The following is a 23,367-nucleotide window of genomic DNA, read 5'->3' on the forward strand; positions in this document are numbered from 1 at the left end:
ATCTAATTAAACCTTGCACAAGTCGTATCAATAATTACTATTAATAAAACTAAGGATTTCTTGTTCTATATAGAGTATTAAAGGAATTAGTTCCTTAAACAAATTAGTAGACAAGGCAAACTGCCGTTTTCTGGCGATTTTAGGCGAAATCGGTTAATCATTGTACATTCTATTGATACTATGAATAAGACTATACTGTAAATTAAATATTTGTTACCGGCAATTAAGAGTGTACTATGTCCTTAATAACTTGGACGAATGCATCACAAACAAGAAATAAAAGCAGATCAATGTGTAATTATTGCTTTATGTATATTATATACTAAATAGTAACATATTAATAAATCTAGTCAAGATAAAAGTGGATTATTCACTTATGGTAACATAAGGTCGACCGAGAGAGTCGATCAACAACCTTGGCTAAAACTGATAGCCCTCAGATGTTTACGCAATAGATTGACCTAGTACTGATGAGATGCAGTAACTTATCGAATTATAAATGTTGGCTTACACTGTCGAACAATATGTAACATATTTTGTAATCAATCTCGTGCTCTTTGAAAACAGAAATATTTTTTGTATGATTATTTGGACGACAATTTTCCAACCGATATGTATATTAAAAGGTTATTGTGTAAACACAAAGAGATATAAACATGCCAGTACATATGTACATGTATAATATAATTTGTAAATAATCTATAACTTCACAATAATATTTTTAGCAACAACTTCAACTCTAGATCCGTTTATTGTTTAAGTTACTAATATATATTTATAACGAACTCTATTTAGTCACCAATTATCACAAGTTGTGTGCTAAATGAACACCTTTATAAGTGACAATAAAGAACTACTTACGCCAGTATGACCGCAAAATTTGTTACGATGATAACCACTGTGAGTTTTATTTTGTGACATTTATTTTAAAAAAATAGTTCATCTTTTTTCGATATTTTTAAATATGATTAAGTTATTGCATTAATATTTGTAATCGTTGTAAGTTAACTTTTGCTCTGAAATCCTTTAATGGTTGCTTGAAATACTTGCTACATTAAGTGTAGGGTTTACATACTAAATCTATAATTAAGGTTTTTCTCGGTGACAAGAATTCAAGACACTGAGTGAGTCAGTAGTGAAATTATAAGCAAATTTGTTTTAAATTATAGGTAAAATTCTTTCCGCGGTTTATTACAAGCACGATACTTCTTTTAATATTATTACAAATGGCTAATTCGACAAGAAATGAAGTTCAAACTGTAAGAAATTTAAAAGATAATCCTATAAAAGACTTATTAATACACGGAGATCAAACAGATAACGCTGGAGAAACGCACATTATAGTTAAGAGGCAATCAGACAGATGTAAGTATAGAGTTTTTAATATTCAATACGAGTTTACAGTTAGGCTTGTGTTAATGGATCTCTGATATATTTTCGCTGATATGCCTAGGAACCCAGGGCTTTAGGTCTGCCACCTCTTTGGGTTTGACATTGAGACTGCATGGGGCATATTCGTATTAAGAGTTTGTAGTTTCGAAATTCGTCATAGTATAATTTCAAGGAATAAAATGCAATTAAGGATGCGGTGCAGGATTGTTACTTTTTATTTATACAATATAAATTTTGTAAAAGGAATAAAGTATATATTTAAGACAACTAAACAACTATCTAAATTAAAGTAAAAGAACTGCTTCGATATTAAATTCGAAAAACTAATTACCTACCCAACCAATTTAAAATGTTCAAAGTTCATTGCATAATCTTACTAATATTATAATTGCGAATGTTTGGATGGATGGATGGATGAATTTAACGCATCTTGATGAAATTCGTGACAGATGTAGGACTTAGTCTGGAAGAACACATATGATACTTATTTAGTTTCTTTTTAATTCCGCGTGGACGGAGTAGCGCGCGACAGCTAGTCTCAAATAAATGGAAATGGCAGATAAGATATTTTTTAATATTACCAAATAGGTATTAAAATTTTACTCTATCTGTTGTTAATTCTTCTGCCTTTTTGTAAAACGTTCATAATTTCAATCACCAGCGGTGAATTTTTAACGTTGTGGACATAGTATGCTTACTAACCAAAAGAAACATCAAGAAAAAACGATGTGAAACGAGAGAGCACGAAGCTAAAAGGAGTAGGTAAATAAAAAAAATAAATTAACATGTGTTTTTTTTTATTTTTAGATCGCTACCCTCCGCGTCCATTACCTATATTATTTGGAGGAGGTGGAATTGGAGGAGTTGTAGTCGGAAGAGGATATGGTGCAAGGGGAGCTCTTGGTAGAGGATTTGGGGCCAGATCTGTTGGAGGTAGAGGTTTTGGCGCAAGAGGATTGGGCGGCCGAGGAATAGGTGGATTCGGAGGAAGAGGTCGAGGATAATAAACTAGAGGATATTTTTAATGATTTCACTTATAAAATATTTTACACAATTTTGTTTTTCAATATTAATCATATTTTGGATATCGGTGTTTCATTTTTCCCTTCTCCTGTTGATTGCTCGTAAAATGTGAAAACATGAACAACAAAGCAAGAACACAATTCAACTGCAGTTTTTAGCTAAATAGATGACGTTGCTGTCAATGCCAGTAAGTGTTGTTAAAACTGCGGTAATTACCGTGTGCTAACAAATTAGAAAATCTACCGCACATGAAATTTAATCAATCAAATCAAATGCTTAAAAAGTTGTGAATTTTATAAAAATGAAGCGGGACAATTTGCAAAAATTTCCAAAATGTTGAAAAGGTTAAAACAGTGCCTTTTGACGAATGTTGAACAACGATTATAGTAGTGCTATGCCAACTGCTGCTCTTCTTACATATAAATACGGCTTTTTTACATAATTTACTCGGCCGGGTAGAAATCTTTATTGGCAACACTGATGTCAATGGCAAAAGTCAGTTCAAGTTGACACAATCTGTCATTGTAATTATAATTAAGAACGTTCTGCAATATCCTTGTTTTTTCTTTGCTCACAACAAAATTCTTGACTGGTTTGTCGCTGTCGTCGACTTTTGCAATTAGTTAGTTCGTCTTGGTTCGCGAAGTGCAGAAGTGGATAGTGTTTCTGCGGTGCGTTGAAATCCATAAGAATAAAAATATTTTTTCTTTTACATTTATTCAATGTAATTATCATATCGTGGTCTTGTGATTAAATAGTGTTATATGTTAGTTTATTTTAAAAAGCAATTATCATATTTTCTCTATAAAGAACAACTCGAAGGTAAAATATTATCATGTTACACTGTAAGCCGGTTTTAATAAATTCTATTTCTTTATTCAATAGAAATTCTCGATTTCAGATGGAGGGTGCATATGACGAAATAATATCAGATAATCCTTTCTTTATGGAACTGAGAAATGAGTATACAAATTTATTTCAACATTGTATTACACAGTCTTGGATAATTTGCGTACCTCGTATCGGAAGTCTAAATACTCGTGTATTCACAATAGAGGACTTTGGGGCGCACATTTTAGTACCTAGTGAGGAACTTCCAGAAACCCATTATAGCACATTAACAGAAAAACAAGTTACAGTCAACAATAAAGTAATTACCCTAGAACTTACCAAAGGTCTGCCTCTACAGAGCCATATACTTTTTGAAGAAACATTTTACACTGAAGACTTAATTAAATATAAAGTGTGGTGTATAGAAAGTTCTCTAGAACCCACAGCCACTACAAGTGACAATGTTGTGACTAAAGATTGCCTCGTTTCTATAAATGACTGCATTGACCTTCTGTGGACACAAGCAGCAGGCCGCCAAGTTCTTGATCAGATAGAATTAAATGTGCAAATATTTCTAAAAAAGCATCCTACTCTGCCTATAGCTATTGGAACTCTTAAAGAAGCAATCAGTGAACTTTACACACAGTGCCTGCAAACAACATTGCAAAATAGAAGACTTCGTGAGAAATCAAAAGCTTCAAAACACATCTTAGATAATATAAAGTTAGCTGTGGAAAGCTACATGCAACATCTTTTATTTGACACATTATTTAAATCAATATGTACCAGTTGTGCCTATGAAGATTCCCACTTGAATAAAAAAATAAGAAACATGTCAGACATTCAGCTTAGAGATTTGGAGATAAAGAAAGAACTATATCATGCTGTACCGAAGGCAAAACAGATATTATCTAAAATTGATTCATATAATACTTCTTTGGAAAAAATTCTTTGCTTAAAACAAGCTTTAAATGCTGTCAATAAAATTGACAATAGCAATAATGTTGTACTTTTGACCGCAGATGATCTTTTACCTGTTTTTGTTTTCCTTCTGATTAAATCTGGTTTACCAACATGGTACAGTCAGCTAACTTTCATGAAGGAATTTCGCTTCAGCAGTGTTGGTAGAGATGGTGATGAAAGTTCTTTTCTTATCACCACACTTGAAGCTGTAATAGAGCACATACAATCAGGTGCTTTAGCCGGTCCTCCTGATCCAGAATCATATTACTATGAAAGTAACCTTACTGAAGAAAATTTACAAGAAAATAAACAAAGAAAGAGTAGCTTGACGGAGTCAATAGCAACATCTGAAACTAACTGTAGAGAAGAAACACTTGAATATGTGTTTGAGCTTATTAAAGCTAATCACACAGAACAAGTCCAAGATATATTAGAAAGAAATCAAAAGCATTTAAAAAGCATTCAACAGAACGAAAAAAGCATTCTTAAAATAGCATTGGAAGAAACTTTGAACAACAATGATTTAGATGATGAGGACAGTAATAGTGATACAGAAATATACCAAAAACTTTGTCATCCATTGTGTAATTGTAAAAAATGTTGGTTCAAAATCTCAAAAAATCTATTAAAGACATCTCCAACAATATCATCAAGGGACAGTCATGGTCTCACTCCATTGCATGTTGCTTGTATTCATGGAAAAGCAGCAATAGTAGAAATATTATTAGACATGGGTGCTGACGTAAATGCAACAGATCTTAATGAATGTATTCCTTTACACTATGCCGCTTCAAGAGGACATCAAAATGCACTTCTATTATTATTACATTCTGGAGCAAATATTAACTATCCGAATGTAGATAAAAATACACCTTTGCATTTAGCGGTAAATAATGGACATTTAAATTGTGTAAAAGCACTTATTTATTTTGCAGAACATGGCAGAAAGAAAATGAGAATAAATTGTGTCAATGAAGTTGGAAACACACCTTTGCATTTAGCATCAAAATGGGGCTATGAAGGGATAGCTCGGTTGTTGATTGAAAATGGTGCGGAACCAACGTTACTGAACAAAAATAATAAAAGTGCATTTGATTATGCACATAACCTAAGAATTTTACATGTTCTAAAATCATCAACACCAACATTATTTGAATACATTCACATAACAAGTACTGACATAAAGAAATTAAATTGTAAAACTGACAATTCTGAAGTCTTTAAATTGGGAAAAATCAATTTTAAAAATATAGATATCAGTAATAATGCTTCAAAAGCTGTGGAGAATTTAAAGAGAATTGACAGAGTATTACAAGCTATTACATATGGTGATACAAAGCTCGCTTGTTTCTATTTAAATATTGATTATGAAACAAATACCGAGAACAGTCTTGCTTCCAAAGGACCACTTTGTCATCCACTATGCGAATGTCAGTTTTGTAAGAAAAGTCAACCTCAAATACCAGATTTTGATATAAATTTCGCAGATACAAATGGTTTTACAGCATTACACTACACTGCAAGATTTGGTATGGACGATTTATGCAAAATATTATTAAATAACAAAGCTAATGTAAACTGTGTAAACAAGAAAGGCCAAACTCCTTTACATCTCGCTGCTATATATAATAAAACCAATGTTATTGGATTGCTTCTTGACAATGGGGCAAATATAAACTCTATTGACTCAGCGGGTAGTACTGCTTTGCATAATTCTAGTGACATGGGCAACATTGGCGCTACTAAAGTACTCCTAAACTATAACCCCGATCTATCTTTACTTGATGGTACTGAAAAATCAGCATTAGATGTAGCTAAAAAGAAAGTTCATTTAACCATCATAGATTTGATAGAAAAGTATGGAAGTAAATTAGATAAAAATAAATAATTCATTTTAAAGTAATAATTAACTATGAAGGTTATTAAATATTGATTTTTATTAGTTGTTAACATTCCATTGACATGATTTATATGTTGCAATATAACCAATTAATGAATAACTGCCACAATATGACAAACTAATCTGTGGCTAATTTTATGATAGATAATTACACTATTCTTAAAGCAATTTTTATATTGGGTAAAATATTTGTCATATTTATCTTTTAAAGTTTATATTAGAAGTATTTTTACTTATGTAATAGATTTTTTATTTCGTAAATAAATAAAAATTGATTATTTTATACCACGCAAATATTTATCAGTTTTTTGTGTTGTTTGTGCCATAAACCTTATTTATCAATAAGACTGATTTTATAAATCATACATTCATCATTGTATTTTTTATAATTTGCTTAATCATTTTTACTTTTGTATACTTTCAATGTTTGTACATTAAAATATGTGATATATTATACTATGACACTTTAAGAATATTGTATAAAAAATTACTTAATATTGCTTATTTTATATTTAGAAATGTTGGTATTTTCATAAAATATAAGATGTTATAAGCATATAGTGTGAAATGATTTAACTATATTATATTGAAATAAAACTTTTGTATTTAATTTCTCCGTCTTTTATTTAGAGAACCAGTATGTAAAACTCTATAAACTATGATTTATCATAAAATTGTAAAAATTATTACAATTTTAAAGTATCAATGTAAATTAATTATATCAAATCCTTCACTTAGTTGTAATTGATTTACAATTTTTTTTAATTAAATATTTTATCAAGTAAATTATAATGCATTTCATTTGTATAATATAGGAACACAATTTATAAAATAAATATTAGGCCTTAAAAATAATTTAAAACAATTATCAATATTAGGCCTTCCAAATATGTTTAAAGTAAAATCATACAATCTCTGATATCGAAGCTATTTAATGGTAAAAAATAAAATTAAATAGTTGTGTAGCTTTAAAGTAAATTCATGATAAACGAATTGTTCTTTTCATAAAATACTAGCTTTTACCCGCGACTTCGTCCGCGCGAAATAAAAAAAAAAGAAAAGAAAACGGGGTAAAAATTATCCTATGTCCGTTTCCTGGTTCTAAGCTACCTGCCCACCAATTTTCAGTCAAATCGATTCAGCCGTTCTTGAGTTATAAATGGTGTAACTAACACAACTTTCTTTTATATATATAGATAGATATTATTAATGTATATTAACGTCAATTCTATTAATTCAAATAATTTAAAACCACTTAACACACTCAATGCCACGGTAAAGTCGTTCATAAGTTTTTATAACATAACTATGCTATCAATAATTAAGCACATCATTAATTCGCCACAATAGTTAGACTTTAATCTGATGTCACATCTAACAATGTATAAATCAACCCTGAACCGATTCAAAAGTTCAGCTCAAATAAACATGAACCATATACTTATGTAAGCCGATAAACCGCGAACTGGTGACTCGCAGATCAATCTATGCGTATATATTGAGCTGAGCTGCGAGTCAGTTCTTTTAGTTAAACTTATGTCCACCGGATCGAACATATTTATCTGTCTATGGTCGAACGTATTTAGACTATAATTTCATAACTCATTGTACGAGACGCATTCTATGCTATATTGTGCATACTTTCATTACATCTATTAGTACTAATTACTTGAATAATAGTAATTACATTAAATTATCACATCAATTGCCATTATCCTAGTTAAATATTTTTAATAAGTAAATTAACTGACATTTACATATTTATAATAAAAAATAGCATATTAGTATTAATACTAAATTAATCGATAAATACCAAATAAAAATGTTTTAAATAATATTTTGAGTATTTTTCACAATTAAATACAATTTCTCATTGCCGATAAACTTATTAAAAACTCTTAGGTTTCATAAAAAAATGTAACAGTATATTTGTACATGTTTCGGCAATGGAAACCCACGGTTCTGTTACACAGATTAAGTTTACCGTTAACAAAATCCATTAATATTGCAACAAAAGTTAAATTTTGATTAGTATAAAAATATTTTTCTTAATATTATCTTTAACTATTGCATTGTGCATTTCATTATTTAAACAACGGGTTAAAATTAACTCTTATATTTTATACTATAAAAAAAACATTATTATCACCAAAGTCATGAAAGTGTCGTTTTTTTTTAAATCTCCGGGTATTGATTTCACATTAATTTTATTAAATATAAAACGACGTTGTTTATGAAAATAATTTCGATGGCTCCTAAATTAACTATCATTTTTGAAATGCAAATTTGCAAGACAACATTTTAAATTAATTAATTACGATTCATTAAACATGTACAGTTCTTTCAGATTTATACAGTAATTAGTATTTTCAAAACAATTAACAAAATTTAAAATTGTGCCTTACGATAGTTTACATAAGAGCAATCAGTTTTTGATCCGTTTAATTATTGGGTAAGATATGTATATAGATGTGAAATGCAATACAAATTGTAGAAAATATAAAAAAATTGTGCGCAATAATGCTTTATTAGAAAACATCTATTACTTAAAAAGGTATTATAATTAGTGAGGCTTATTCCAAATTACTTTGATTTTGGTCCCATTCTCATTATTTCTGTCTAGATAATCTACATACGATGTAATTCAAAAAAGGATAATTTCTTACATACGTATATACAAATTGAAAGAATAGTAACCTAAGTAACAATTACGATTTTTTCTAAAAAAAACCTCATTAAAAATTCTCAAATACAAACATAACGGACAGTAAATGTCAATTTTTGATTTAGAAAATAGTAATTTATAATTAAAAAATATATGTAAAACAAGAAATTTTAACGTATTATCTAAATTATATATTATAAAATTATATATTATCTAAATTATATTAACTTATGAAAACTGCAAGTAATTACTAATTTTTCTATATACATTGTATTGACTATTTTTATACAAAAAAAAAACTATGTACAATCTTTATAAGTGGTTACTTACTTACGAATAAATTCTTTGTTTCTAATAACAATATATTAATCTGATTTGTGCCTAATTACTGTGGTGGTAGAGTCCATATTGGAAACTCATCTTTTTTCTTTTCCTTCTTCTTATAAAATCTATCTCTTAATCTGACGTCATCTTGTAATCTTAAATTTGACGATTCACTTCGCCAATCGACAATTTTCTTCGGCGATTTATATCTATAAAATCTTTCTTGATCTTTTTTTTCATCAAAATATATTCTACTTTTTAGGAATAGTTCATTTTTATCTGGATCACGAACTTCTTGTGGTTCTTCGATATCTTCATCTGTAAGTTCGTAAACATCGTCTCTGTTAAATGCGTAGGAGTGTGGATAGTACGCTTGTAGGATGTCTTCTTGTCTGAACTGTTGCATTTGTACCCAAACATGTGGCAATAACAATGGAAACCGTCGCAACCAGTACGTTACAAAACCATCCGGTAATTTGCCCAAACTATCACGAACTTCACTATCTAATTCTCTATAGTGATGTTTCTGGAAATTTAAAACGTAATATTAGTACAATGTAGTAATTTTTTTTTAAATATCTTGGGGGCTCAATGTCATCTGGGCAATGCTTATCCCCCACATCCCTTTACACCTAAAAATTGTGTCATGCGCAGCGATTCGTGCGAAGTTCCGAGCAGCTAAAATATTTGACAACATCTATACCAGGGATTCCCTAGGGGGTCGATACCGAACTTAAATCATTGCTAATTCTCACTCTGTCTTCTATTGACCTAAGTCAGAATTAAAAATAATAATAACAATAATTGATCTTAAAAGTAGATAAATTGACCATGGGGGTCTGCGGAAACGGTTCATTTTGGAAAAGGGGGTCACTTGTCCAAAATAGTTTGGGGAACCCTGATCTATACCTTATTACGTATAGCCCGCAGTAGATGCGCGACACGCTCGCCGCGATATGTGCGTCGCGCACGCAAGTCGCCTGCGACTGGCGCGCTCACGTGCACGCGCCAGTCGCCGCGCACGACGCGTCGCGCGCCCCGCTCTAGAGGATGCTCTGCGCCTGCGCACGAACAGCTCTCCACTTGATCACTCACATCCTGGAATATGTAGAAATTTGATTAAGGATTTACTAATACTCCGTACTGTAAATTCAGTGACAATTCTAAAGAAATCTGTTCACAGCTTAGTAAATTGTCCACAACTTGTAAATTCAAAACATGAAATTACATGCAAATGTTCCTTTATTGTTATGTTTGCACTAAAGAAGGCTATGGGTCCCTGATTAAAAAAGGTCTGGAGTATTATTGAAAATAGGTTAGAATAACCAAAATAGATTGACTACCAAATTTTTTCCCTCACCTGTAAGAAGTTGAGTATGGACTGCTTGCCCCAGAACATGGGATACTTGAGTACAGTCTCGCAGGGAGGCCTCAGCTGCGGCCGGCTCGATATCATCGCGCGGATCAGGATCTTCGTCACCACTAATTCCTCCTCTGGTAAGATTTTACTGAAAACACCAAAGGATATTTTTTATTGGATATAAGATTGTTTTTATTGCGATATCTCATGTCTTTTCATAGGTTTGCTTTATTTTTTCCGTGATCTAGTGCTTGTTTGAGAATTTTTTAATGATCACAGAAAAGGAAAGACGTTACTAACAATAAAATAGCACAAGATTTATATACATTTATAAAATATTTATAAGGTTTATGTAAAATACAATTTTTGTTGCTTACTCTAGTTGTTCGAGACTGTAGTCGCCGGTGAGTATATTTGCCTGACGACGGAGCACATCGCCAAAGGGATGCTGTCCACGTGACAACACGTAGTAGAACACGCACCCCAGTGAGAATATGTCCACTGATGTCGTCTACAAATTTACACAATATACATTCAAAGTTTGTTCAAAATTCGCTGATGTCACCGTACTCACAGACATTAAATGTTTGTTCATATTTAACTTGCGGACGCGGTGATGTCGAGCTCATATTATAAATGCGAAAGTTTAAATGGATGGATGGATGTATGTTTGTAGGTATCTCCGGAACGGTTAAACGAATCTTGATGAATTTTGGCACAGATGTAAATCATAGTCTGGAAGAACACATAGGATACTAATTTAGTTTTTTTATTTTAATTTCGCGTAGATTTACAACGTTATATGTTTGAAATCGACTGCACTCACAAGTTAAACATGAACAAGCACTTAATACTTACGTAAATAAACGCTTAGGGTAATTTTCTCTCATCAAATCTACAGTAAAGAACTTGGTAAACATTTAACAACTCTGTTTTGGAACACAAACAACTAACAAAAATTTATTTTATTGAAAACGTGAATTAAATAACTAACTCTAAACAATTGCATTCTATACAAGTCAATATAAACACCAAAATAATCTCACCGTTCTCTCTCCATTTATCATCTCCGGTGCTATCCAACCATCTGTACCGGTGACTCCAGACCGGCGAGAGAAGCTCACACGACCTATGTTCAACTTCTTGGAGAGGCCGAAGTCTGAGATCATGGCTCGCACCTCACCAGACCCAGTCGGCATTGACAGCAATACGTTGTGAGGCTTTATGTCTCTGTGCACTGGGGAAAACACTCTCAGTTTGTTATCGTTCTATGTCGTTTCAATCCAACACCTAAACAGAAGAACGTCAAATTCCAAACATGGCGGCTATTACCGAAAATTTGACGTTTTTACTTTTTCACTTTTTCAGTTATTTTTGAAAATTGTGCAATAAAATGAAACAATACCGTAAAGGTAATGTTATATAGTAATGTGGGAAAGTATATAAAGAAAAATAGTTTGGAATTTACGAGTTTAGAAAAAAAAAGTAGAGTTTGTCTATGATGTAAATAATTATTTTTTAAATGTGTAATTACACGGTAAGATGTATTCAGATAATAGTTTATCGAAGTATCCATACCTATATCCATGGAATGTAGATGTGACAGCCCTAATGTGGCCTGCCTCAATACTTCCACAGCATCTATCTTGCATTCAAAGTTTAATTTCTTCTCAACATAGTCCTGTAAAGTGGCTGAACATAGCTCTAATGCTATGTACCTAAAAAAAAAGATTAATGAAAGTTACATTTAGTTTTGTAAACATTAAAATGTTTTCAATAATATTAATAAAACAAGCTTTTCCGACATATTTTTTTTTACTCATTACTTTGGATAGGCTCGAGTCCATGGACGTATATATGAGAAATTATGATTCTATTAAATTCAAAAATAGTTATAACAAGAAAAACAAACAAATATTAAGAATTACCTAAACTGCTTGTCCCGTTCTGTGCAGTAATAACGTACAACGTGCGCGTGCGCATCCGATTCCCTGAGCAGCGCCACCTCGCGGTCAGCGAATGTAAAGCATTCAGGCAGCAACCGCTTTACTGCCACAGCGCGCTTGTCAAACATGCCTCTGTGTACAACGTTAGTAACGGTCAGTTCTCATCAAACTATATTGCTTTGACTCATTTCTAGAGAGAAAAAGAGATATCATAATGTTTTAAAGTTCAGGTCAAATTTAACTTAGTTATACTCATTTTAACACAAGTATAAGGTGAACTCTAAATAAATTTTAACTGCTTTTTCCACACCTTTTATAATTCAAATTCTACTTAGTAAAAAAGTTAACAATGTCAGGTCACAATATGATAGTTTAGACCCGCATTGCATTAATACGTCTTTAAATTGAGAGCAATAACGGTAATGTGTTACGTTCATGAATTCAAACAAAAAAAATCGATTGAATCTAACGGAAAGTGTAATTTTCCTTCATTGTCAACTTAAAAACAACCACAAAAAAGAATCCATTATCAGTTGTTACAATTTTACAAGAAGGCGGATATTGATTTCATATAAAATATGCCGTTTTCTATCAAATAAGGAAGTTTTTTATCAATTTCATAATTATGACTGTTTAGGAAATATATTTTCTATTCAGAGAATTCAAGTAAAAATCGATATTCAGCAATGCCGTAGGTCTTAGTAATCTTACTAATATTATAAATGCGAAAGTTTAGATGGATGGATAGATGGATGTTTGTTAGAAGGTATCGCCGGAACAACTCAACAGATCTTGATGAAATTTAGCACAGATATAAAACATAATCTGGAAGAACACATATAGGCTACTTATTATGTTTTTAATTCCGCATGGACGGAGTCGCGAGCGACACCTAGTACATAGTATTATCATAATAATAGATCACTACGTAGTCTATAATTCCATATTGTACATAATTGTCCATATTTCAAAGTGAATTTATAATGTATTCAATTCAAGGACGACGATAGACTGGTCATGTTTTATAAAACAGACGCAAATGTATGTGACATTGAAACTTTGTGTATGTACCGTGAAATATATTGTGTAAACGTCTGCCTACGTAACAAGTCAACGGCCTATGAACACAAAGTGTAAAGAAACATTTATCAATGTTTGTACTACAGCTATCGCTTTTGTATGTAACTTCAATTTCTAGAGTTAAGCTGCGAATACACAGGCCAGTAACTGACACACTTGCAAGCTAGTTGTATGTGCCATCTACTTGACGGTATAGCTGGCATGCAAGTACTTGGCATGAAATGTGGAGAGGGGACGAGACGGGCTAGGAAACGAAATTCGAATTTTTTCATATGTATAAGTCTTGGAAGTAACAGTCACAAAAGTAACTTGCCAATGTATCCACATTGCACCAGTCACAGGCATGTGTATTCGCACCTTTAGCACACGCACGACGATTAAAATCCAGAGCGGCAAACCAAACCAATGTAAACCAAAGCAAAGAGATTGATTTAAAGTTCTAAACGATTTTGGTTTTTATTTTAATTATTACAATTATGAAACAACTTTAGAACAGTACGAAATTTCGAAATGGAATGCACAATAAACGATTTTGAATACCCGTTTCAGCAAAAGTTTTCTTACTAAAAGGGACTAACCAAATAGAATGTACTTTAACAAAAATGTAGTAATTTTTCCTAAATATGTATGAAAATATATATCTCAAGTCAACTGACAAACTTGTCGCCGTTCACAATTTTCATGGTCACCTATAAGTAAATATGTGAAAGACATACCAGTATTAGTTTATGTCTCACGAAAGTCTAAATAACTTACTACGTAATTAATACAAAATCAACCAACCTGTAGACAAAAGTTCCTTCACATCCCTTGCCCAAAACTTGATCCGTATGGAAAGTTATCTTGCCAATACGAACTTCTCCGTCCCCGAGGTCAACTAGCTGACCAGTTACCTCGCCCTGAGAGGACGCGTTGGATACTGTAGATCCACGGGAACCACCTTGAGATAATTGCTGGAACTCCCTCGCCTAGAAATATACGATTACAGACGATTAGACGTATTAATATATCTAGCTTAAAGTGCGAGAGCCCTTCATGATGAGACAGTTGAGTTTTTTCTTACTGTTTACAGTAATACATAACAATAGGCAAACTGAAATGAAACTCCATCGAAAACTACTATTTTTCTAAAGGTATTAAATGTTGAGATCTATGCTCTAAACCGATAAAAATACTATAGCGTAAATTGGGTCACACGTGAAACGCTATCAAAAATAAATTACATGTATTAACTCAAATCAAGATATCTCTCAATATTATAAAATGTTACAAACTATGAGATAACAATTATAGATAATTTATGTATGTAATACTATATCAGTAAACAATATATTTTATACAGGTGTTTTATGCAGTGGAAACTGACGTTTAAACGAAAGACAAAATGAAAATAACAGACATCTTTATCTTGCATAAATCATTTTCCTATGTCATAGAGTACGTCAAATGTAATGAAATTACAAGCTTCGCCGGCGCCGACGAGAAACATGCGAAGGAAATTGGCGTGTAATTGTTACACTGAAATGACGAGAATTCCAAACAAATTGTAGCGCGAATTTAACTTAACCTAACCTAACTCATGCGCAAAAATCTAAAAGTTCTTTTCTATATCTTAAGGGTAATAAGGGTAATTCTCTTTACTAATATTATATTATAAAATTTCGAAAGTTTAGATGGTTAAATGGATGGATGTATGTACTATGTTCAAAACACGTTGAAAAGATAACGTAGTTTTATTGTTTACAGTTTCTTCGTATAAAAAGGATTCAAGTTTAGATTAATATGCAAAACCATATTAGAAGCTGCATGAATATGATATAACAAACTCATTAGGTATATACGGGAATATACCCATCTCTAATTTGTCACTAACAGACAAATAATTTAAACTAACTTTTATGGCAAATCGTAAGTCATTGAACTCAACTGTGAAGACGAAAAACATATGATTAAAGGTTCATTACTTGGATTTATATGTTCTTGAATGTATTATGTGCTTTATATGTTAAATTTTTAGTGTTATTAAAAAGCAAGTCATGCTTCCTAAATATATCCATGACTAGATTTATCAGAGATTCATACAAAGAACATTTGAAGTAATTAATAATTATAACCGTTTACAGTAACGTAGTATTTAAAATATATATCTATTATTTAGCGACACATTTGTACGGGAACTATCGACATCATATCGACAGACCGATCGATATTACTTTCTTTTACCCTTGGACAGACTATAATTACTTTAATAACACAATATTGTATAAAACATGTATACTTGATGACAAAACGGTAAAAAAAAATTATAAAAAAAACTAGTAGGTATTTGACACTGAAGAAGGTAAAAGTGGATCTCTATTTTTACTTTAGGGACTAAGGACTTCTAGATAAAAAACAATGCGGCATGTTAATAAAAAACTTTATACTTATGGAATCTACACGTTAAAAGAATAAATCAATAAACCACTGATTTCATTACGTAATAATACGTAACCAATTCTCGATATTTCGACGTAACTAAACCATAATAGTAAAATATCAATAGTTTAAAGTCCAAATGATTCATACGGTGTGCCTCATCATTATAGTTATAATGAATAATGAGAAAATGATGAAAATTATTCTCACGAAAACGACATTGGTCAGACCTTGTGTAATGAACTTGCTTAGCAATTAGTAAACTTCTTATGACAAGGGGAAGAGCTATTTATATTAATAACTCGCTAACTTTAAGAAACAGGCAAGCTGCATTTCAATTATCGACTAAAAATATTCCTGGATATTTATTAAGTATCTAAACTTTAAAATCCTAGTCAATATAATTTATAGTTAAAGATATTATCTACTTCAAATGTTTTATATTAATACAGATCCGTCAATTTATTAGATCAACGGAACGGACATCCCAACAGCAGATAAAGTTACTTATAATTAGCTTTACGCACTTATATAAATTGCTTTTATCTAAACCAAATAGCCATGTGGTTTGATAGTTTGACTGCAATGGAACTTAACACGTGACATATCTGTTAACACTTACACATCTGGTCAAAAGCAACGAATATTTTTTACATGTAAATAATTATTTTGAACATAGATTATATAGAACATAGATATCAAGCTAAAGTTGTCTCTGACACGATACGAGACATCATTGCTGAAATGCTTACCGTTAGTTTCTGAGTCCAAAATATCTGTGTTGTCAAGGTTAATGACAGGGATGACGATATGTTTTATACAGAGATTTTAGACTGAAAAACCAAAGGTTAAAGGGGTTATTTAAAAAAAACAAAGTGCAATTAAAAATAACTCACCTGATATCGAAGGTACCAGAACATAGCAACAACCAATCCCATAAGTATGATTAACGCGACTTTGAGAGCTTTGTTTTCCTGCTGATGTAGCCACACATAGCCCTGCTTGTACCACAAGTCAGGTCTAAATCCGAAGCCTTCGAACAACTCATCAGTCTGTACCGACACTGATATAGAATTAGATTTAAGATTCGTCTCATTTTCCACGTCTTTCTCTGTCTCGGCTTGCATTCGTCCGTTTATTAACTTCATACCATTGATATGTCGCTCTGGTACTTTTAGTAAATTCGCTGTTGGTAATTGAGGCATCCATGACGTAGTTAACTCTGGTACTTTATAGTGTCCTAGTAGAAGATATGGCGGTGACACGTGAAGATTTAAATCGCTAAGTTTGTAGTGTATATTTGAGAATGGTTCGTAAGTCGGCGTTTCCGTACTAGCTTGTATTTCAGCGACTGGTCCTTCGAGCAGGAGAGGATGGGTGTAACCAGTTGATATTGTGACTGTATTCTTATCTACTAATGAAGACAGCGCGTAAAGACCATGGTTGTGCTCTCCTATGTATAGAGTAGGGCTGAAATGGATTTTGTTGTTACCAGTTTGACAAAAACATACAAACATAAAAACTTCTAATTTATAGATTAATTTATTTTCCTGGTAAATAATTAAAATGCCCTTTTCATTGAAATATTTGACTGCTTACAAAAAAGATTCTATAGTCAAACGTTTTTGTTATAATTGATTAGGAAAATAATGCTTCAAATCAAGAACGACTTAATCACCTTCAATATGCACATTGCGTGAAACGTGCGCGATTAAAATTGATAATACTTATGTAGACATTTAGGACAAAGCCACTATTCGGTAACAGGTTAGTTAAGTCTTGTCGGCAAATAAAATACTTTACTTACTACAATTCAATATTAGAATTCTTAATTCCTTGGCCATTTCTTAGTGTCGTTGCGTCTTCCATGATGTGATCCAGCGTATCATCTCCGATGGAATTGAAAGGAACAGAGATCAGTCCTTCCCTGTCTAACAAATATGCTGCAACCACTGGAGTTTCGAAATTATGAGACCAAACCAAATCGCCAGTTTTGCGGTCGAATGACATTATCCGACCATTTGAAGTAGATGCGAAATGAATTATACCTTAAAAAATTGTTACAGATAAAAGTAAATTGCATAAGCTTCCTCGGTCGTTTAACACGTTCAATGCCTCTAAGATTTTCAATTAATAAAATGCTCTCACGGGGCGAGACAGTGGCATTTAACGTGTTAAGTCATTATCAACGATCAACCTTGCAGCACATACCATAATCATTCAACAGCTCTTTGCCCATAGCATGTGAGGTGTAATCATAGAATGTGACATTCCACCTCTGGTTCTCATTCTTGGAGTCATGCATCAGGATGTTGTACTCAGTCCGTGCAACGTACACACCTCGCCTCTTGTCTGGCTCGCATGTATTGTCCTCGTCACTCTTAAATATTTTTGATTTATCGAAACCTAAAATTGTTATTATATTTAATTGTAGGCATTACAGACCATTTTGAAAGTTGTGGGCTTTCCTGTACTTTCAGGCTCTTAATAACATAATAACTCTTCTCATTCTTAACTTATGTTTTTGCAGTCGACGTTGAGAGTGTTATGTTTTTTCTTTAACATAGTACCTCAAAGTAAAAGAGATCTCGGCGCATTCTGAACAACATACACCCTACACAGAAAACCGCAACCTACAACCTATTTATCACAAATAAAAATGAGTTTTTCAATAACTTTAAAGATTCTCATTAATAAAAAAAAAACTTTTAACGGTTATCGCTTTGTAGAAAGATTTGTTTTAATAAATATAGCAATTATCTATATGCAGACGAGCGCCGGAATAGTCGCGAAACTTTTTCGAATGTTCGAGGTTATCGTGACCGTGAAATTCTACTGCCTTGACACTTGTTTTAAAACAAATAGTTGTCTCTACTTATTTAAAGCGAATGAGAGAGATGGCAATATCCTTTCTTACGAGTGTGTCGACAGTCGAAATCCAACTTTACAAACAGGTGCACCTACGCGACGATAAATTATTTGCAGCCAGTATTGAAGCTTGTAGAAAGTTCTTGAACGATTCTTTTGAATTTTACGAATTAATTAAGTTAAATATACTTTTCATGAATTTATAATGTTACCTTTTAAGATAATAGAATGGATAACACGAACTAAAAAGGATATAAATTATATTTATTATGCATATTAAATGATGTCCTTTTACATTTTAAATATAAATAAGTTAATCGTAATGTTTGAATTGGATAACTTGGACATATTGCTACTTATTATAATTATCCATATTTTAAACAGGAAAATTATTTAATTAGTAGTAATAAGCCTTGATGATGGCTGAACAATTATAATAAACATTTCTTAAAAATAGAACCAGATTAAGGTCATCGCGCAGTTGTACGAATACTAGCTATAGTACATAATGTAAATTCAATATATAGCTATACACAGTGAACAGTGTTTATTTATAAGGATATTTATTTAAACATTTAGATCACAGAATATCCGTTTAGTCATATCAATTTATAAAATTAATTTCGTTTGAAAATTATTTTACGACACTGAAAACTCACCGTTAGAATGCCAAATATGACAAAAAAGATTAAATAAGAATGGAACATACCAGAAATGTGCTCCCGCGAACCAGTTAATGGATCAAGCATGAACCACGTGTCACTCTTCTTTCCCGTATACAATATGCCATCTGTAGATCTGCATGGTGCGTTAGCGACCAACTCTGGTATGGTAAATGGTAGCTTCTTGAGCATCTGTTTGTCTCCCCTCGGTCCATACATGTAAAGCGACCCATGGCGAGGATCCGGCAGGAATTGAGGCATGAGGTTCGCATGTTGATTGGGCACTTTTACTACAGGCTCTAAAACAAAAAACAATATCTTTATCATCTCTCTCTCGCTGTCAATTTATCTCTCTCTCTCTATGAACAACGTTATTTTTATTTCGATACACCATTTGATAGTTTCAAATTTTTCGTGATCTGTAAAGCGAGACCTATGATGTCATCGGTTCAAGTCTCAGATAAAAGGTTATTAAGTACTTTGGACAGAACATCACCAAAGTGACGTTGTGCGAAATTAATTAAAAAAATATATTTCATTGATTGCGATTAGGGGGTCGTCCATTACTCACGTGATGTTTTGTTAGCAACTTTTTGACCTCCACCCCCATTATTCATATATCGTGAGGTTTTAGAGTACCTTTCCCCCTATACCGATTTTTATAGTACAAAGTAATATAAAATTTTCAAAATATTATTAATTTAATAAACTTTACGTTATCATTGAGAAAATAAATACACGTGATATCATATTTCAGCCCAATTCCCTCCTCGTGGCGTTTCGTAATTTTTTTGAAACACCTAACACCCTCCTTTAAAAACTCACGTGATTACTAGAAGATCCCTTACCACATTCGGGATGTAAGAGTTTATAATTAACACTATGATAATATAATGTAATTTTATCTTTTTGATTAAAATGTTAGTTTAAAGTTTTATTTGGGCGACGGAAGTATTCTGATACGAAATCCGATAATCATGAATTATTTTTTAAGATTGTTATGTACTGGAAAGATAATGTATTGCTAACATATGTAATTAAAAAGATAATAGTTGTTGGGGTCCAAAAGTCAATAATATTAATACTTCGATTCCAAATAGTTTAGTCTAGAATTTTCAATTTCAACTATGTAATAAATGCACGTAGAAAAGTTTACATTCTATGTTGAATTCAATTAAAATTAATTCTTAATACAAAATTACGTAATATGCTATAAATAAATATATATGTGCCAACATATACTAATTACAATTTTAAATATTATAATGTTACAATGTAACAGTGGCATTATCAATAAATTACAATGTAATCACAAAAACGATGTATATCAATAAACTTGACCTTGACATTCATAACAGTGCAAAATAAAAACACTTTAATGAAGTTGCTGTGCAAACAGTTGTAAAATGTCTTAATCATATGAAAGGTACTGAATGCACTGGTACAAGAATAAAACCATAAGATAAAAAGCATTCATGATTTCATGTAGAATCGAAATTTATTGGAACGAAGTTCCTTATCGCGCGTTGTGAAAGGGGGCTAGACAGAAAAAATTCTTACGAAAAGTTGTCACGACACCTTTTGCTATAGTAAGGGCGTCGCATGTTTCTCTGTCTGTCTCTCTCTCTCTCTCTTATAGAAAGCAAGCCAGATATTTTCATTTCTATTTCGCATCAAACAGTGTGGTGTCGCGACGGTTATTAATAATAAAAAAAATATTATTATAACTTAAAAAAAAAATTATTACAATTCCTTCATCAATTTTTTTTTTTGTGAACAGATATATTGTCTTTATTCTGCAAGTCAAACAGACTGCGACATTCTTTCACAATATTTTTTCCTAATAAAAACAAATATTGAAAAGGATTGGGTTTCTTACTAAAGTTGATTTATGTATTCTTTAAAATTTATACTTTCTTTGCAATTTATTTCCTTTTTATATGAGAAGAAGGCAAATGAGCGACGAGAACACAGAGGTGATCATCAATGCAAAATGAACTGCAGATTTGATGTAGTTGATTTTAGTTGTAGTTGTGCTGTATTCTGTTCTGTTGTATCTATTATAAGGAATGTGACACAAATAACAAGAAATGACTAATTTACTGCACGGATAATGTATTAGCACAACATAATGTTGCTGGATATTGATAAAAAAATGTACAAATATAGATAAACATGTGTCTGGACAGTGATAAAGTTTCCATGATAACCGACATATGCCTAAGCAGGTGCAACGTAAGCTGGAATTACCCTCACATGGTGATAACATTATCAATAAATGGTTTCAAACTTTTCATTTTAAACATTTATCTTCATTGAGTATATTTAGAACAGGAAAAATAAAACTTAATATAGATGACAACACAACAATTTCAAGGCACACAGAGAATTATTAAAAACTAACAAAGATGACCCAAAACATACTGAAATTACTACTTACTAACTAAATAACTTGATTGTATCAACTAGCAAAATAATACTGGCAATATAATGAATTATAAAATATAGAATTTAACATTAGCAAAAGATTCATTAAAATTCATCTTTAAAAAAATAACCAACTATAGTTACATATTTTAACTTATCACCATCAGCTCACTATATATGTCCACTGAGTGCTTGGAGCCATCCCTAAATTAATAAACCATGCTGGCATTGACTTCATACATATCTTTGAAATTTCTTCTCAGATATGTACATGTTGCATCACAATGTTTTCTTTCACCATAATAACTTTTAACTTCTAAGTAGTGAAAATAATCTTAAGACAATATTAGTTAACAACAACATAATATCCAAAACAAGATGTAATAGTTAAATAAAGTTTATTTTTTTTAAACTTTCACTTCATCAAAGCCGAGTCTGGATTTGGCAAGATTAAGCTTATATTAGTAATTATAATTTTTATAATCTATTTGTCTTTTTCTAGAACAATTCCTTTCAAACTGATATAAATGCCATAATCTCTTTATCACTAGAAATACACCGTAAGTTAAATTTAGTAATATTGAATGCAAATATTTTAATTGTTAAATTACTATCCTTAACACTTTCTTTTACTTGGCTTTTGAACAAATATTGTTCTCTTGAATAACTCTTGTAGGTGTATTAATTTAATTTGACTATGCAATATGAATTTATTATTCATATATATTGAAGAATATTTACCATCTTTCAATTTCCAAATAATATTTCCTGAACCAGGTTCCACCGCCACCATACCACCGCCTAAAGTGGCAAACAGCAAAGGCCGGTCATCTAAAGCGCGGGATAATTCTGTGCTATCCTGTAATGTTTACGCTATTTAATCATCGATACTGCACATTACACTTTTATATTTCAACATATAACCAGAGTACACTTCACCTTTTTTTCTTTTTCAGCACAAACAGGTCCACCTAATCCTATCAAAAGCAGTATAATAACAAGGGACTTCATGTTACACGTTATACACCTTAACCTGATGTTTTAAATCCCATTATTTTATTGGATAGCAAACATTGCTTTAACACAAAAACATATACAACACAAAGAAGTCATCCAAACTAATCCATGACTGTTATTGTTAAACAAGTACAAATCAACAACGCGTGCAAACTCAGGAATAAAATCCGTGTTGCTTTTGCCCTTTTGTCGTCGCAAACGCAAAATAACAAATGTCAATGTCATCAAGAATGTTTGTCACATTGACAAGATCAAAGAGAATGCACAATGGTGGTAATACTTCGTAATATTACCAAAAAAAAATGCCGGTTTAGTAAATAATCCTTTTTTTAAAAGCTGCATTTATATAGCTGACTTTTTATTCATTTAATTGCTTTAATAGTAACATTGTTTAATCATTAGAACCTTGAACCTTTCAAAGGCTGTATATTTTCATAATATTTTTCAAGGTTTAATCAAAGGTTTAATCAAGGTTGTGAATCTGTGAACTG

The 23,367-nt window shown here is 31.7% G+C and overlaps 3 protein-coding genes across 3 annotated transcripts; 2 read left to right on the plus strand and 1 right to left on the minus strand.

Annotated features, from left to right (window-relative positions):
• Positions 1–879: 879 nt before the first annotated feature.
• LOC106717997 lies at positions 880–2,403 on the plus strand. Its single transcript, XM_045679867.1, has 3 exons — positions 880–900; positions 1,170–1,365; positions 2,200–2,403. Exons 1-3 carry the CDS (start codon positions 889–891, stop codon positions 2,394–2,396), a joined length of 405 nt encoding a protein of 134 aa, XP_045535823.1. The 5' UTR covers positions 880–888; the 3' UTR covers positions 2,397–2,403.
• Positions 2,404–3,038: 635 nt separating this feature from the next.
• Positions 3,039–6,097, plus strand: LOC106717999 (ankyrin repeat domain-containing protein 27). The gene is made up of 2 exons (XM_014511989.2): positions 3,039–3,086; positions 3,317–6,097. Exon 2 carries the CDS (start codon positions 3,317–3,319, stop codon positions 6,095–6,097), a length of 2,781 nt encoding a protein of 926 aa, XP_014367475.2. The 5' UTR covers positions 3,039–3,086.
• Positions 6,098–9,048: 2,951 nt separating this feature from the next.
• Positions 9,049–23,063, minus strand: LOC106718241 (serine/threonine-protein kinase/endoribonuclease IRE1). Its single transcript, XM_045679577.1, has 14 exons — positions 22,799–23,063; positions 22,601–22,718; positions 19,480–19,731; positions 18,114–18,308; positions 17,710–17,950; positions 16,799–17,372; positions 14,268–14,452; positions 12,387–12,536; positions 12,037–12,176; positions 11,505–11,695; positions 10,836–10,969; positions 10,459–10,606; positions 10,008–10,196; positions 9,049–9,624 (listed from the first exon to the last, which is right to left on the minus strand). The coding sequence occupies exons 1-14, from the start codon at positions 22,868–22,870 to the stop codon at positions 9,160–9,162; spliced, it is 3,054 nt and encodes a 1,017-aa protein (XP_045535533.1). The 5' UTR covers positions 22,871–23,063; the 3' UTR covers positions 9,049–9,159.
• Between the last annotated feature and the right edge of the window lie 304 nt (positions 23,064–23,367).

The sequence above is a fragment of the Papilio machaon genome, chromosome 10 (assembly GCF_912999745.1).
Source record: "Papilio machaon chromosome 10, ilPapMach1.1, whole genome shotgun sequence".
Taxonomy (NCBI): Eukaryota; Metazoa; Arthropoda; class Insecta; order Lepidoptera; family Papilionidae; genus Papilio; species Papilio machaon.